Source organism: Cynoglossus semilaevis, chromosome 1, assembly GCF_000523025.1.
Source record: "Cynoglossus semilaevis isolate Cse_v1.0 chromosome 1, Cse_v1.0, whole genome shotgun sequence".
Lineage (NCBI taxonomy): Eukaryota > Metazoa > Chordata > Actinopteri > Pleuronectiformes > Cynoglossidae > Cynoglossus > Cynoglossus semilaevis.
The window spans coordinates 15,791,547-15,809,026 of NC_024307.1; the positions used below are offsets into that span (position 1 = coordinate 15,791,547).

The window sequence follows — 17,480 nt, forward strand, 5'->3', positions numbered from 1 at the left end:
GCCCTAATTTTTCCAATTTATTGAATAAAACACATGTCCTAAACACCTTGTAATAAAGGTGGAGCTGGAAGTAGAAAACATATCACTTATACTTTTATTCTTTAAATATAAAACTTTGGTAAAATCATAAGTGAAGGTAAAAATGTAGAATATTGAAGAACACACTGATTTAAAGTTCAGTAGAACTGATCCCACTCTCAGGACCATAACTGCCATGGAGGATGAATGAAATACTTTTTGTAAGCCGACTGATTGCCAGTATACACTTCTAGTTGTTACCTTGTTGTTTGCCTGCTTTGTCTGTGTCTTAGATATCAGTTCACAGATAGACAAATAAGAGCCTTTGTTGTTGGACTGATGACCAATCCTCTTTCAGTAATTCAAACTGACTGTTTGGTGTTTGTTCATTTTTTTATTAAAATATGATTTTATTAACACATACCAACATGAAAATACTGAAAACACAGTTCAGGTCAGATGTTGCTGAATCAGCATCAGGTGCACTAACATATGAAGTATTGATCAAAAGGACAGTGGAATGTGTTGTCAGAATCTCTTTGGCCTTCAGTAAAACCTGAGAGAAATAACTTATTATAAAATATTACGGGGACGTCTGGCCTCGTCTCATTCTAAACCAAAGACAGGTCAGAGGACAGAAGTCCAGTCAGCAGCAACTCTGACTCTCTGTTTTGTCTCTGTTTTGTCCTTTGACAATGACATTATGCAGACTAGAAAACTAAAGCCTGTTGGCTTAAAGCAGTGGTTCCCAAAGTGGGGCGCAGGCCTCAGGGAGAGTGAGGAGGCGTTAGTCAAATTAATATTAATTCTATATCAATAAGGGTTTAGTAGGATTTATGACGGGGTTGCAGTGGTTGGACTGTGTCAGGAAGAGGATCCAGTGTAAAAACTACCAGATCACTATGAGGAACACCACTGTGACGACCCCTGGTGAGAGGTCAGGTCAAAAGTCACAGTGTTTTATATATTGAAATTTCAAGCTGTGATAAAAGGTTTAAAAGACTTAGATCTTTACAGTGAACTGTATCAACCATTGAGAAGATTAAAAAATGTCAATATTTTGTTCAGTTCATTTTTGTCACTGTTGAACCATTCACCACTTTGACTGTGGTGTCAAAGTATCAACTCAACATCTACTGTTTCTGTTAATATGAAGGAAGTGTGTGGGTGAAACATGGCTTCTTCATACCCCTGTATCCATTGTTTTAAAAACCTATTTTCCGCAGCGTCAGACCTGTCGTCCAAACCTGTTGTTGCTCTGTTGATGCCTGGTACAGCTGAAGCAGCAGAAACTGGAGTAGTAGGAGTTGGAGCAGAGCCGGGCGTAGACGATCAGCTGACAGTTCGCCAGCTCAGGCTGGTCCACACATTCTGGAGGAACACCATCACCACCACCTGAGACGGCAATGATTAAAGAAGGCATCAGTCAAGCAGATGAGCACATGAGCACCCCCTCCTGTTAAAGTATTTAGACTGCATTAAACCAGGGGTTTTCAACCTTTAGCTTTTTTTTTTTTTTTTGGCTTAATCATTGAGCATTAATGGCATACACTTCCATGACTTGGAAAAGCTCTGATAACATTAGGTCTGAAAAATGGTTTGTCATTTCAGTGACTTTGCGTTGGCTCATGGTTAACTTTAATGTCACATCCAGTATATAACAAATGGCAGTACTTGGTTCTCTTGGCTCACTGTAAACTACAAAGTTAACAACATACAGTATTAGCTTCAGCCTGTGAGTGGGATCAATACATCAATTTAACCTGTTTTTGTCCTTCAGCCCCTGGGGGGGGGAGGGGGGCATCCCCCATCATGGCATCAAACTAAGATGCAATGTGTAAAATCTAGTGCAGTGATCCACTGCAGGTGTTGTTCACACTGTATTGTGCTCATATCATGACAACTTCTGGTTATTGTCATATGTATTTTTTGCAGATTGAGATGGAGCTCATAGAAAACTAAATCTAGAGCTGTGAACATGTACAGAGTTTAAAGTGTAGAAATAGAACAGACTGATTCCAACAGGTTCCTGTCTTTTAGCTGTCATGCTAAAAGACTATAAGACATTCAAACAAGTGACATCTGACAGACCACAGAATATAAAATGTCAAAACCATTCTTAAAGGCCAGACAAAACTGTTGGTATTAATGAGTGAAAAAAAAAGAAGAAAAACATTAGATTGAATTGAAATGATGTCTGGGTCAGGCTGACTAGTTTAGACTGGATCTGGGGGAGAAAACTTGTAGTGTCCTTAGATTAAGAAAAAGAAATCTCTACATCGTGGACTTCTGCCTGTCTGTATGTACTGTATACAGAGTTTAAAGTGTAGAAATAGAACTGCCTGTCTGTATGTACTGTGGGACATTCTGACAATCCTTCCTGACGATGTCTTTAAATCCTAAGGGATGGGTGTGGGGGACAGTCGGTCTGTCTCGAGCCTCTTACCCAGCTGTGTGTCTTTAGTGACCTTCACTTCAGCTGTAGCACTGACGGAGTAGATCCCAGTGTAAGCGTTACAGGTGTAGGTGCCCTCGTCGGAGGGCTTCACATTATTCAGGATCAGGCTGCCGTCAGGCGACACCAGAACGTTGTGACCATCTGGACGAACCAGGACACCGTTCCTGTTATAAATCAGAATCAAACACGTGAATGACTTTAAAGACGTTTTAACATGTGTTCATATGAAGTCATTCCAGGTTAATAAGATTCTGTAGAAATAATTTATTGTATCGGGGAAAAACACAAGATAATACTTTATATTAGAAATAAAACGGTGGATGAAGCAGGAACAAGTAAATCATTTTTTTAAATCATTTATCATTTTGCTTATTTAACATCTGGGACTCTTTTGTTCCCGCTCGTCTTCTGTCCACATCATTACAACAACAAATGTGGAATCATTCTCTACATTCAGTCCAAAAAAATAAATGAAAAAATCTCAATTTTGACCTGGACCAGCCGATGTTGATGTTGTCTCCTGACACCACACAGGGCAGAACAGCTGTGCTGCCCTCAGACACCTGGACATTGTTTGGAGCTGTGGTGATCTTCAGGTCCACTGGACAACAGCATGAAGACAGACAACAAATACATTAACATCCATTTTTAAATAAAACAACCAGGGGTTCATCATTGCACTAATTCTCTGCCCTGAAACAGTAAAACTTCCTCATGAAGTCAATGTGGATATTGTACCGCCACCTGCTGGTGACTACATGAAATTACTCGAAGGATCTTGAGCAGAAACAAACCTTGGACTTTGAGCTGCAGTTGTCTCTGCTCCAACTGATGTGGACTGGAGGCCGTGCAGGTGTAAACACCAGAATCCTCAGACTTCAGTCCACTGATGACCAGTGTGCCATCAGAATTTGGGCTGTATCTACAATGTCAAAAAATTGCACAAAGGTTATCAATAACTTTTAAACACATTTTAACCAATAAATATAAACTACACAAACAAATGTAATTGTTTTACAGTAAAAGTGCTTCAGAAACCAAAAAAAGAGGAGCTATGTTTCACTAAACTTTGTTCCTGTCAATGATGTACTGTAAGAGTCTAAGAAGATTTGTATTGACAGACTTACCTGGGGTCACTTAAGGTGTGTCCATCTTTTGTCCATTGAATCAAAACTGACTGCAGAGCAGAGGGAGGGACAATAAGACAGGGCAGTCTTACTGTTTGTCCTGATTTCATTTCTAGCAGCGATGAACCTGATTGGTCGATGCTGAACCTGTGAAAAAGAAAAATTCAAACAAAGGCCAGTGACCTTTGGGACATTTAAAATTGCAAAGCAGTGAGATGCCTGGTCGTCAGGACGATTCTTACCGGGGTAACAGACCTTTAGTGAGTGTTGGAATGGGCTGAGACGGTCCCTCTGTGTGAGATCAAACAGATCAACAGAGAGGTTTGGGGGTTTTGTACATATCTTTAGCAGCTACTTGATCACAGAGAGGTTCTATGTGAGACTAGAATGGTCATTTATAGTATGGTGAGAAAAAAAAACATTCAAATGTAAGTAACTTTTTAACAGCACCAGAAGTACCAGAATAAAAAGATATTGGTCACATGTGTAAGAGACATGACAAGACATTGTTTTTACTAATTTAACCTCTCTCTTAGTGGAATCAGCCAAATAATAGAACTCTTAAAAAGAGTTTGTCACATGAACGGTTTTACAGCTGTAACTGATCATGTGACAGACGGTGACAGTTGTATATTGTCAATTAAAAAGAGAATTTTAAGCACTGTCTGAAGTTGAACTAAATTATCCACAATTTCAAAAGTGCACAAACAAAATCAACCACTGATGGTGTAACGGAAAACAGAGTCGTAATTAAAAAAAAAAAGATATGAATATGAAACACTACCTGTGACAGAAAGGTAAATGTAGCGGTGATCACGCTCACGTTCCTGTCTGGCCAGGCACAAAAACCAACCAGAGTCTGCTTCAGTTAGAGGCCCCACCAACAAGGAACCACTGGGCTGATGGTGATGTCTGAGGAAAACATTTAATACATGGATGAAGTCACAAAGACACACAGGTAAATAAGCACTGACTGTAGTGGGTCATTATTACACACCTGTGAGTGGACAGAGGGACTCCGTCTCTCCTCCACTCTACAATGACAGTAGAGGACGGCGGGGGACTGACTCTGCAAGGCAGCACCACTGTCTGTCCCACCAAGGCCTCCACCGTGGATGGGTCTGTTTTGTCAATGGTCACCTGACCCAGGGTCAGACTGGGGGAAAAGGAAAAGGAGGAACAAGGAAGAGAGGACAGGGAAAAAGAAAAGAAGACAGAAATAGAAAAAAGGAGGAAAATAAAGTAAAGGGGAAAAAAAAGAACAGAGTAAGAGAAAGATTTAAGGAAGGAATAGAGTAAAAAAAAAAAGTCACTTTATGCTCTACTGTTGGTACCAAAGCAGACATAAAGAGTGCCCACAACCTGGCTGCACAAGTTTGTCAGTGAAAACTTGGGACAGAAATGACAGACAAAAGCTTTTACACGTGCAAGGTGACTGAAGGGACAAAGACAAAATGAGAAACAAGACAAGTGTCTCCAAAAACAAATATGACAAAAAGTTTGTTCCCGGGTGAGGAATGAACCAAAAAAAGGAAAGAGAAACCGTAGACTGTGCCCACACACATGAAAATGACAGTTTAGTGACAACACAGACAGAAGACAACCAAATAGAGCATCACAGCAAAACCTTTATTAGTTATATTTCACCAACAGACAGGGCGAGGTAGAACCAGGACACAACAAGACACGACAAAAGCACACGAAATGATGAACATGAAAGCAGCACAGACAGTCAACAGTCCCAGAAGAAAAAGGTCGCTGTGAGGTTATCAACGTCTTCAGACATTTTGTCAAGGATGAAGAAGAAAAACATTGTGTTGCTACTGAAGTAGACGTGACAGTGAGTTTTACCATCACCAGTGATGGTGCTTTTACACAAAGATCCTGATGCATTACACAAAGCATAGCAAGTACAAACAAACCAATGAACATGTGATAATATAGGAGGAAAATATGTGGGAAACTTTGCATCAGTCATTTCAACATAACTGTGGTGTTGATACAGTTTCTGACAGTTCTGGGAGCAAACATTTCCAAACATTAGGACCCAACCCAAATGTGTGTCACAAAGTACTTCCTAATTTTTTAATTGTTATTTTTTCTCATATTTTGACCAGACCAAAATTACACAAGTGGACCTTTGAAGGACCTGAATAACTCTAGGACATCGCCAAAGGAGGGGAACAGAACAAAAAGGAACCACATTTACAGATGAACAAAGCACTTCATTTGATCATTAACATTAAACGTTGTGGCACTAAGCAGGCAGGGAATACTTTGCAATAATAGCGTGAAACTTAGCAGTGTGGCTGAACAATGCACATGGCACAAAGATTTTAGAAATCTCAAGCATTTTTCCTATTTTTAAACCAGAAAAACTGGTGCTCTTTTAGTGGGGAGGGTAGGCTGTGAAGAGCAGAAAAGGAGCTGGTACTGATCTCCAGGGTCTTACCTGGCAGCTGGGCCGCTGTGCTGAGCAGCAGTGCCACGTGAAGGATGGCGTGCCCGCAGGTAGAATCTGCCTCTGTGAGCATTTGTGGCAGCGCTTGTGGCCTGTCTGCTGGCTGAACCTCCACGGACTGTAAAAATCCTGGACATGGAGGAGGAAGAGGAGGAGGTGGATCCTCCTGCTCTAGATGAACTGCCAGCACTGGATAAGGTTCTTCCGGGGTTTGATTCTTCTCTAGCATGAAGTGCAGGGCCCTGTGCCGGCTGGCTCACAGAAGGCTCCGGACAGGCTCTCAGGCATTCTGCTCGGGTCATGAAGTTGTTGTTATTGCCGTGGCAACCTCCATACCAGAAGTGCACACACTTGGAGGTGATGACGTTGAAGTGGTAGCGTGAAACCCAGCTGCTGCAGGAACCGGCAGCGCGAGGCAAGGAGCAGATGTTGCGCTCAACTAAAGCAAAGAAAAACAATTTTCTAATGTCAGTTTCATTTGCAGATTTTTGTTTGTGAATCAAGCAGATAGTGGTATCCTTAGCACACACCATATTCCAGGTGGTTAGCATATGTCTAAATCATTGCTAAAGCAAAGAGAAACCCCTGACCCCACCTCTCAGCAGGTGTGCTTCAGCCCACTGTCCACCTGAACGGCATATTGATCAACAATCAAATCATGTCCTTACTGTGGTTTGGTGGATCAGGGCAACCTTCTCCATTGGGTCCTGCTGCAATAGAGACGCGGTCGAAACAGCATCCGTAAGTGGTGGTTCTGCACTGGACTGCATTCTCAGTAGGGAGAGGAGCACTCTGGAGGATAATGGGGAAAAAAAAAAACACAGTAAAATATTTTCAAATGTCTATGTCTTATTCTTGAAACAGTGGTTTGGGTAAAAAAAGTTATTTTACTCACAGTTGGTGCAGGAGCCACAAACTCCACACATCCCTCCTTGTTGGGGCCTTGAGCGACAGTTACTCCATCGTGGCAGCAGCCATGACTGTGAAGAGGGAAACGTTGTGCCACTTATTTTCATTTCACATTTGTAAGGAATCTAAAGTTAATGTCAGTGGTTCGGTGGTAATTGTCGTCAATGCGGTGATGAATGACACCCTGTTCTGTTCAGTGGACCCTGCACTTTGTTAGTTTACATTTAACCCACACTTTTCTCAACATGGCTCAACATTTATGCTTCACATAACCATAGTGTTGGCATGCCTGGTGTTTGTCCACAGACAGTTTTGTGTGGTATGATGGCAGAACAGTGTGTGTCAAAAAAGGATCTATACCATAAGAATTACGTGACCAGAGTTCACCCAACCACAGTTTAATGACAGGTTCTCACCTGGTCTGGACACAGGATGGCTGAGCAGGAGTGGGAGCTGGGGCCAGTGGACAGCCCACACTGTGGGGGCCTCCTGCTGATGTGTGTCCGTCTGGGCAGCAGCCATAATAAGACTGACTGCAGTGGGGAGCAGGGGCCGAGCTGTGAGGGTCCAAGACTGTGTTCGTCTGGTTCACATCCGTCTCTGGTCTGTGGGCTGAGAGTGGACGGCCAGAGACCAAGTTAGAACGTTTCATGATCGAACTATGGCGTTCATGTGTTTTACATTTAAACTGTAGACTTTTGAGCTTTAGCCTTAATGCAAAATAAATACTATTTTAGTTCAGAAATGCAAGAATGCCAACATGAAATTCTGGCCCACTGGGACAAAAGAGTGAACTGGAACAGAAACGGCAGAACCAGAGGGAGCACGCTTCAGTGCCTCTGAAATATTTTAATGACCAACACTGTCCAGTGTCCCCACAAACATGTCACAGAGGTCGGGACAATTAGTGCTGGGACATGGGTCAAAAGGAGGAGAGCTGTTGTCTAACAAACAGTTAAAAATCAAAAAAGTGTGAAGAAAAACCTCCAACCTACTTATATTAAATGCTGTGCCTCCTGAAATCTTAACACTGGACTTAATACAGTGAATCTTTTAGATGTTACTGTAATAAAGGGCTTTAATATATTATCAGTAAAAGATTTAACACAATTCTTTAACTTGATTGCTAACCAGTAAACATCACAGATGGACAATGACCTGTAGCCTGATCAGGAACATAGGGCTGGAAGCCAGTCTGTGTGACATCATGTCCTCGGGGGTCCTGAATGCTTGGAACGACTGCACAAACAAACAAACACAAACCCACATTAGGGCGGTTTCTGAGGGACAGCTCTCTATCAGTGCACACTGCAACGCTGGCTGAAAACACGTGTTGTCATAAACATAAAACAATAAGACAACCTGGTTTTGTACAACAAAATAAAAGCACGGAAAAGTCAAAGTAGCAAGTGTAAAAAAATCGAATTAATTAAGCACGTATTTATCATCAAAAACTGAACCATCCATGGATGTGAGAGACTGTTCGTACACACTCACCCTGCGGTCTGTAGCAGGGCTGTGTGTTGCAGCGCTCCACTGTAGGGGGTTTAGGGATGGTCTTACACTTGATCACAGGATACAGGTTCATCTCTGTGTCTGAGCAGATCACCTGACGTTCTCGAGAACCAGAACCACAGCTCCTGGAGCACTGAAGAGAAAACATGAATCATTATTATCTTTATTCAATGTTAATGTCAGGACACAAATAGTGACACAGGATTTCACTGTCCATTAAACAAATTCAAATGAAAGAGTTTTTGCCCTCACCAGACCCCACTCTCCAACGTGCCATCTGATCTCTTTGGGGCAGGGAGCCGTCTCACAGGGTTGCACTGCAGAAGGTCGGGGCAATAAGCTGCAGAACGACTCCTCCAACGCTGTCCCATCTGAACCCACGCAGGTCACTTCTCTGGTCTGTTCACCTGAACCACAGGTCACTGAGCACTGCAGACAAACACAGAAGCAGAGAGACCACAGTGAACAAACCAAATCCTTGTTGTATTACAGTACATTATCTGACAAAGAACTCATGAAAAAAAAGACACATGATTTACTTACTGCGCTCCAACTGGTCACGTGATACTCGGCACATTTTTGCATATTGCAGGTCTGCAGTGATGTAGGTGCCTCGGCATAAGCAGCACAAACAGCATCTTCTACCACACGGGTTCCTGAAGCATCATGGGAGATACACTGAACACTACGAATCTGGGAGCCTCCACCACAGGTAACTGAGCAGGTGTTCCACTCTCCAGTTCTCCAACTGGAAAAAAAAGACAGAAAGACAGAGAACTTAATTCTTTAGTTCCAACAACTGTGGGCCAAGAACACAAATTAAGAATTACATTTTAAATTCTGTGTCTTGAAAAAAAGCAATATAAATATATATTTTTTAAAAGATTTAAATAATAAATACATCTGGGTTATTGGCATTGCGTTTGGTTTCACTTAAGGTTTAATTTTAGGCTTTAAGGTATTTCCCTTTTCTGGTTGGTTGCATTAAATACGAGAAGCCATAATTACTGTAAAATGTCTCAAAATAACTTCTATTCACATCCAGCCAGCATCTATTTTTGGTCCTCCTTAACTTTTAATTGAGAGATAATGAAGGAGTATGCATGTAGCAGAATCAAAGAAAAGAAGCAGGAAATACCAGAAAGTCAATGAAGCCCGGGCTCAGGAAATACCAGAAAGTCAATGAAGCCATTGACGATTAACAGCGATTAACCAACACCATTTAGGAAGTCCCAAAACACTTCTGACCTGTAACTTACAAACCAACACCATCTGGAAACTCAGCTGCAATAACTGACAGAGTTTAAGAGTTGGCTAAATAAATCAGTCCAGCTCAAGGATCAGGTACAGGATCGGAAGTTTGGAATATAATACTAATATTGCATTAAACCACTGTTTGGTTTCCTGTCGCGTCAAAGAGAAGTGAGCTCCACTAACGACAGTCAAACTTCTAGAGTTTCAGCTGCTAAGACCTTTTAAAAATACATCTCTTATCAATGTCAGTACTGCACAGTACCTGTGTGTTTCCGGGCATTGTTGGGGATTGCATGTACGGTTAGACTGTGGTCTCGGCAGAGACGCACAGAGATAGTCGGGAAAAGCTTCATTATCAATTGTGCAGAAGACAGAGCGGGACTGGTAGCCTAATGAAGGAGGAACATTTAGAACATTGGTTATAATATCCTCAAACAAATGAAAGAAATGTCCCGGTTCTTCAAACCTGATCCACACTCTTTGCTGCAGGCTGACCAGGAACCAAAACTCCAGTAGTATCCTTCCCTGGAGCGTCCATTAGGAAGATAATACTCATACTCCACTCCTGGGTTTGGCTCTTGGCTGATCAGCTGATGGAAGAGGGATGTAGACAGCGAAGTTAAAATGACTGACTCTTCATGGGTCGAAGGTTAAAATGACTGACTCTTCATGGGTCGTAATGATGAAGAAGAAGAAGAAGAAAAAACTACAACACTGTGTGCTGATTATAAAACATATCTGTTACAGACAGGGTCAATTTCTGATCCCGTCTGAGTTGTTTTTACCTCGACGACCAGAGGTTCAGTGGTGGGACCACGGCCGATAATTGTCTCAGGCACGTTTTCTCCCTCAGCGCCTCTCTGGTAGTACAGCATGGTACCTGCGATGGTTGTTGCCCTGGAAAACTCAATTACCCAGTGTCCATTGAGGTAATACTCCCCACGTAGGTTCTTGATAGCTGTTCACACAGGGATGTTGAACACGAATGTGGTGAAAATTACCAGTACAAAGTAAACAATTGTTTAACAACAGGGTCTGTCATACCCAGGTAGTTGCGTGTGGCCACCGTCTCTTTAATGCTGATGGTTGTGGCCCCCACAGGGATGATAAACATCTGGTTGTAGCCTGAGGCAAACATGAGATAGAAATTACTCAAAGATGACAAACACCCCTGTACCACAGAGGGAGAATGAGTCAAAATCTCCTACTGGAAATCTATAGTACCTGTCGGCAGGTTGCCTACAGTAAAGCTGTTCTTGACCTGGTAGCAGGACTGTCCATTACCCCCACACTGAAGGCAGGGGTCTTCTTGTTGAGTCGAGTCTAACTTGTTGTCACAACCAAGACGCTTAAGAAGAAAAAGTTGTAGAGATGTGAATCTGTATTCTTGATTACGTCCTTTCACTAAAACTAAGCACTGGCAGCAGATCATCTCAGAAACATACTCAATATACAAACATGAAATTGAATACCATCATGACTGTCCATAATCCTTTTAAAAATGTATTTCTTTGTCAGTTTTTTTTTGTTTTGTCTGACAGAGACTATACACTGACAGGGAAAACACTGGGGATCACAAACGGCCATGATCGAAATAAAGCAGAATATCCCTAACCCTAACCCCATCAGTGTCGTGACACTTAAGGACGTTTATTTATTTATTTAACGTACAGTAACATTAACAAGGTGACACATTGTGTACATTTGTTTTAGGTCTGAAGCAGTAGCAGCAATGATTCATATTCTGTACTGCATATTTAATGTCCATATCCTGCTCTACATCACCAACAAAGTTCAATTGTTTTTCTGTAATGACCAGGTTCTTTATGTACACACATACCTGGCATGTATTGTGTTCTAATATGGAAAAAAAATAATTATGAAAATTAACAATACTCTTTTCCAATTGTTTACCTTGCAGACTCCGTCAACACAAATATCCTTCCGTCCGGGGTGACAGGGTGTACCATCAACCACAGCACTGCGGTGGCGGTAGTAAAAGTTTTCTCCTCTTGGCATGCAGTTGAGCTCACAGGGATTCTCAGCTTTAAGTCACATAAAGCATTTCATTTTATTTCAGATGACAATGTAAGGCAGCAATTAATATGAAATGTCTTTTCAATGGATCATCTTAAACTATCTGCTCAACTAATCCTCTGACCTCCAAAGTAAGGGAGCCACTTGTAGCGTTTCCCCTGAAAGTCTGTGCCATCAAAGTGGGAGCACTGCTCCTCACGGAAATCCTTGGATCCCTCTGGGCACTCCTGAAAAGACCAGTGAAACAACATCAAAGATTACGATATATTGCCCCACAAATTATTGACGATACACATTAATTTCAACATTATTTTGAGACCAAATTAACATATAATAATGCACACACTTTCAAATGCAATTAACCTTTATGAGTATTAATTATCATGTCTATCAAAGGTTAATGGTCAGTTTAGCAGAATTTAATAATTTAGGTAGTTGTGAATCACTGGTGGAAAATTATTTCAATGCAAAGTCTAACCTGGGCGTTGCAGAAGCGGTAGGACTTATCTGGCCCAACACAGTTGTGTCCTCCATCAGTTCTGTGTGAAGACATTTGAAGTGAGAACATGGCACACGTACTGTACAGTTTATGGTTTATCCGTACCAATACTAATTTAACCACCACTGACTTCCAATCTTGTCCTATAAAACTGTGACTTCTTGACTTCTAAGACGCATGAATCCAACCTTTACACCTGTGTACACACAGTAACCTTGGAAAACAGCTGACTATTTTGTCACGCTCTTCAAGCCAAACTGATAAGCCATGATAACGTTTGCATCCAAAAGTACCTGCCCTCCAGCCTCAACATAAGACATGTTCCCATCGCTGGGCCAAAACCGAGACCTGAACATGTCCAAACTATCGTGCACAACATCCAGCCCTGAACTTTTCACCCCTTGACATACTGTAACACAAACACCTGGAGATTCAGCAGTGACTTTCTAACAAAGGTTAAACACGGTTATTTAACTGATTTAAAGATGATGATAAACTATAACTGATATAAATGACAACCTGTATTAACAGAATGGGTTGGGTTGTTTGAAAACATGACTCATTTGACTGACTGTTGGTTAAGAGTTATGGTAAAAAAGTGCAGAATGATTCAGTCGCTCAAATTATATCAAGTAAAGGTGTAATTCACCGAAGCCAGGTAAGGAAGAAGGCAGGGCTTCTCATAAATGATTCAGACAATGAGGGTGAACAAGACACATCATCAGACTGACTCACTGACAGCTGCGGACATGCATGAGTGTTCAAAGTGTTCAGCGGAAAAACAAAATTGTGTTTTTACATCAACCCCTAAAAAATATCTAATGACATGAAGCAACTGTTTGAACATGTTGTAGAAACAATTTATGAACATGTTCGGTCTGGTGATCCAAACTAATTAAAGAGAAAAAAAACAACTCTTAATTAAAGGGACATTCTGTTGTACATGTAAAAATGTATCTCCCACTTCTTTTTATTCTTCTATTTCTATTGCAAATAGAGTATTTTTTTTAAATCAGGTTAGTTAATTTTTCAATTAACAACTTTAAACATTGAAAAATGGAAATTAATGATTCTAAAACCTAACAAATTAAGTTCTCAATTATCCTGGAATTATACAAAAAACTAAATGAACTAGAGGTTTGAATTCATTAATGCTAACTTTAGACAATCTTGTTTATTTACACTTAAAAAAAATAAGAATATTTAATACTATAGCAGCAGTAGTAGTACATGAAATTACCTCTACAGATTACTGAAACATAAACATGTAGTTATCTGACATGACTCATCAAAACTACAGACCACTTAATACGATGAACACCGACTGGAGCAGCAACTCCTTAAATTTATATGTACTGGACCATTAGTACTGAACATGGTTTTACTTTTTTTTTTAAAAAAAAACACCCTTGCCCAAAGATTACAGATAGAAATGCTGCCTTCTCATCTGATCTTGTTTCACAGCCAACAGGCAAAACCCAGTAAAGAGAAGCCTTTTAAAAGGCCCCTCCCATCAGTGTGTTTTGGATGGAGGACAAGACCACGTCCTGTGACTTCAAGGCATTCTTTACCATTAAGATCTACTCTACACCCTCCACAAGCAGTTTTATTTAGACATGTGCGTGTGTGTTCCCAGCCTGAAACAGAGTGACTGGCTTTCAGATGAGGTGCAGACTTTGTGTGCTCTTAACGTGGACTAGCTCAGGTTATAGGAACTGCAGGATGTCTTACCTGTGAGTAATACAGCGTCTTGTCCTCATGGCCACACCACTACCACAGCTACGACTGCATTCTCCATATTGACCCCACACATCCCAGTGATCAATGCTAGGCACCTACAGAATAAACCAGCAACATTTTTAATAATACATATAATATATTTTTTATATATCAAGTGACTTGAGTAAGAGAAAAAAAATCATGTGAAATTTGATACTTGATAATAAAAATGCAGGAAACTGGAAATGTAGCAAAAAAAATACCAAGCTTGATGGACGACTTCCCAGAAAATATTTACCATTTTATTAATGATTATTAATTTCAGTTTACCATGAGTGCCGGAGCCAAGAGCAGCTGAAGGATTAGCAGAGGCAGGAGCATCTTCATGGTTTCCTGGAAAAAGGACAAAGACACTCAGAGTCTAGTCACTGTGACTAATCCATATTTGTACAGATTGAGCAACTTTTCCAGCAGCAAGGTGGGACGATAAAAACTGAGACAATATTGCAAGGCCTACGCTACGCCAACATATACAAAAAGATGAATGTGTACACAGGGAGGAAACAACTTGAAAATGAACCTAATATTTGGTTGAGAGGCTGTAAACATCTGCCACTGTTCACCAACACACATTTATAAACACATAAATCAATGCCTCATGGCTAATAGTAAATCTTTGATCCCTTATCAGGCTCAACATACACAAGGAGGAGGAGAGCATTTACTTTGTGGTTTGGTTTTGAGCCACTAACCACAGCTGATGATCGTCATCTGCTTCTGTGAATCACAGCGTGCAGTTACGAAGCACCTTCTCTTTTGGAGTGACTTTATATGCAAGAGAAACATTATTGCAAGAAAAGGATAAAAAATAAAGATGAAAATATATTTTTCACTTTTCAATGTAACTTTTTTTACAGTCAGACTTTAGTTGTTTAGAACTTATTTGCTTAAGCAACAAACAGTGTGTTGTTGGCTGCTTATAGAGAACTGTTTGTTTGGTTTCTTTGGAGCGGTTCCTGAAGTAAAGTAGATTGAGGGAGTCAAACTGTGTCTGACCTGTTGGCTCCGCCCACAGAACACAGGCAATCACCCCCAGGCATTGTCACAGTATAGAGACCAGGAGGAAGACATGTCTGATCATCTCTTTTAAACACAAACACACTTGACACTAAAAGCCCCAAAGAATCAGTGGTGTAATTGCCCCTGGGTAGAAGTACTGTTGGAAATCTGAGACTGCTTTTCTCACTGGCAACAGCAGTCAAAAGGAGTCCAGCAGTTTATCACTAAGGCAGTTTTATATATAGATTTTATTGTAACACATGTCAACATCAATGTGTGTAATACCAACAAAAAATATGAATCAAACCAAAAGTAGATGAAAAGCCCCACCCCCCAAATGACACGTACTAGATCAGTTTACAAACTTTAAAAGACAATCTTGTGAAGGTTTAATCTTGATTTTGACAGTTACCAAATAATCTGTTTTGTAACTCCAAAGATTTTCTGCATCATTTCCTTGTTATCGTAATAGCCTGTAGCCAGGGGCTGTATAATGGTTTCATCCAGCCAAAATTAACAATTACTCATCACTCAGTGAGAGCATGTAGTGTCTTGTGTCCTGTATGTGAAGTATGACTGCAGCCTCCACAAAAACAATCAAAGGAATTAAAAAAACACACCTATAATTTCAAAACACAATGATGTGTTTGCAATTTCTCTTCAACACCTAATATAGGCTGTTAAAATAATTAATAACACTGTCAGTTTCAATGTTTTAAGTCGGAATTGTCAGCGGTTTAACCTTAATTTTCAGAATCCAATAACAATTGTATTTGTAAACTGGTGGCACGATAGATAATGTAACAGTGTATAGCTATAGTCCAACACTGTTAGATTGTGATCTTTCAAAAATACTGATAAGGGTATGATTAAAACAGACAAATCTGTGAATTTTGCAGTCTATTTGTCTTAAATTAATGACACTGTTAATGTTAGCTGTTTAACAGTGATCAATGACTGGAAACGTGCCAGTGCATGTCATGATACATAGATCTAAATACAGTAATGTACAGATTGATTATGGATGAAAAGTTTTAGGGATAGTATTTGTTAATCTCAATGTATCTGGTATCACCAAATATTTATGCAAAAGTCAATGGCAAAGCAAGTACAGCAGAAGTAAAATCTACTAATTTTGACTAACTTGAAATTACTATTAAATGAGACCTTCTGTCACTATGTATGCAGATGATTCCTCCATCTAACTATCAATTGCTGTCCTGAAAATAAACATTCATCACCTCACCTTCTATAGACGCTGTATGTGCTCCTGGAGGATCAACCCGCTGATGGATCTGAATGATCCTGAAGAGTAGTCTGATATCTTTCTGGGTCGCTTTTTCACTTCTTAACGTTGCGTCTCTGAACACTTGCAGCAGCGTCCCGGTTATACAGTATGTATGAGAGGAAGTTTGGCTGGTCCTCTTCGTCTCTCTGCCCCCTCCTCTCTCTCTCTCTCTCTCTCTCTCTGCTGTCCAACAGGAAACTCACAGGGACAGGAGTGAAAGTTCTGCTCCTTAAAAAGTCCTTCGCGCCGAGATTCACTCACCGCCGGGCTTTTTAAGCAGGTCGCCTCCTGCCTCCTGACACATACACACACATTGATTCATGCTGCGTTTATAACCGTACCATGTAATTTCACACTGTAAAAATAACAGACAGTTATTCGGCGTGTTCGTCTGGTGTTTAAGTCCACAGTAGCAGCTCTCACATGAGGGTCCTGTGAGATTTAGCCTCGCAGTCGTGGTTAAAAACCAAACACTCCATTATCATGTTCAGCCACAGTATATACGGTAATTCTAGGGTAATGTAAAGACTGGATTAGAGTATTTAACTGTAAATGGTTCCCAAATGTTACTAAACTACACAATATTAACACTGAATGCACGTTGATTAATAATTCCTAGATATGTTTAACTCATTTTTACTGATGCGTATGCTAAAAAAAGTCGTATGTTAAAAAAGCACGTCGACTTTTTTTTAGCGTTTTTTAGCCAAAAGCTAATATATCTCATAAAATGACATTTAAACTGAAAACAAATAGACCTAAATAAAAAATATAACAATATAATAATATAGTTTTAAATGTTTAAAGGTGACCTGTGAAGTGACTTCCCTTCACCTTCCAGAAAATTCTTCACCACCGCCATGTTGGATTTAAACAACGTCAAGCACCTGCAGCTACGCTGAATTTAATCCTTGCTATGAGAGACAATTAAATCCAGCTAAATGTTATATAATGACACGTTTTATATTATAAAAACATATATTGATGATTTATGGATATTAAATCTTTAAATGAATGTTACAATTTTTTTTTTTTTGTAGCAGCCATGATAGATTGCTTAACATTTAACTATAAGTTGTTTTATTTCTTTACCTTGGCTGCAACCTGCACTACAAGGTAGTGGTAACATACCAAAT

General features: G+C 40.3%; 1 protein-coding gene across 4 annotated transcripts; it reads right to left on the reverse strand.

Annotated features, from left to right (window-relative positions):
• Positions 1 to 400: 400 nt before the first annotated feature.
• paplna (papilin a, proteoglycan-like sulfated glycoprotein) lies at positions 401 to 17,253 on the reverse strand. Of its 4 annotated transcripts, none has more exons than XM_008314174.2 (28): positions 17,157 to 17,253; positions 16,303 to 16,639; positions 14,328 to 14,390; positions 14,010 to 14,113; positions 12,258 to 12,318; positions 11,904 to 12,006; positions 11,657 to 11,787; positions 10,967 to 11,090; positions 10,787 to 10,867; positions 10,528 to 10,700; positions 10,209 to 10,332; positions 10,005 to 10,131; positions 9,032 to 9,236; positions 8,741 to 8,917; positions 8,471 to 8,621; positions 8,132 to 8,212; positions 7,390 to 7,585; positions 6,960 to 7,044; positions 6,733 to 6,856; positions 6,056 to 6,503; positions 4,601 to 4,759; positions 4,388 to 4,515; positions 3,846 to 3,894; positions 3,604 to 3,750; positions 3,271 to 3,398; positions 2,969 to 3,077; positions 2,465 to 2,640; positions 401 to 1,413 (listed from the first exon to the last, which is right to left on the reverse strand). In XM_008314174.2, exons 3-28 carry the CDS (start codon positions 14,382 to 14,384, stop codon positions 1,247 to 1,249), a joined length of 3,615 nt encoding a protein of 1,204 aa, XP_008312396.1. In that variant the 5' UTR covers positions 14,385 to 14,390; positions 16,303 to 16,639; positions 17,157 to 17,253; the 3' UTR covers positions 401 to 1,246. The 4 variants fall into 4 exon arrangements, with proteins under 4 accessions (XP_008312396.1, XP_016889186.1, XP_016889189.1 ...); XM_017033697.2 differs by having other exon boundaries at positions 17,179 to 17,234; XM_017033700.2 differs by having other exon boundaries at positions 16,303 to 16,632; positions 17,157 to 17,213.
• Positions 17,254 to 17,480: the final 227 nt, after the last annotated feature.

Excerpts from the sequence above, each read along its gene's own strand:
- paplna (XM_008314174.2), bottom strand. The coding sequence starts at position 14,384 with ATGAAGATGCTCCTGCCTCTGCTAATCCTTCAGCTGCTCTTGGCTCCG. Across the intron at positions 10,132-10,208 it reads CAGCAAAGAGTGTGGATCAG|GCTACCAGTCCCGCTCTGTC; the intron begins GTTTGAAGAACC and ends CTCCTTCATTAG. Across the intron at positions 6,857-6,959 it reads TTGTGGCTCCTGCACCAACT|AGTGCTCCTCTCCCTACTGA; the intron begins GTGAGTAAAATA and ends ATTATCCTCCAG.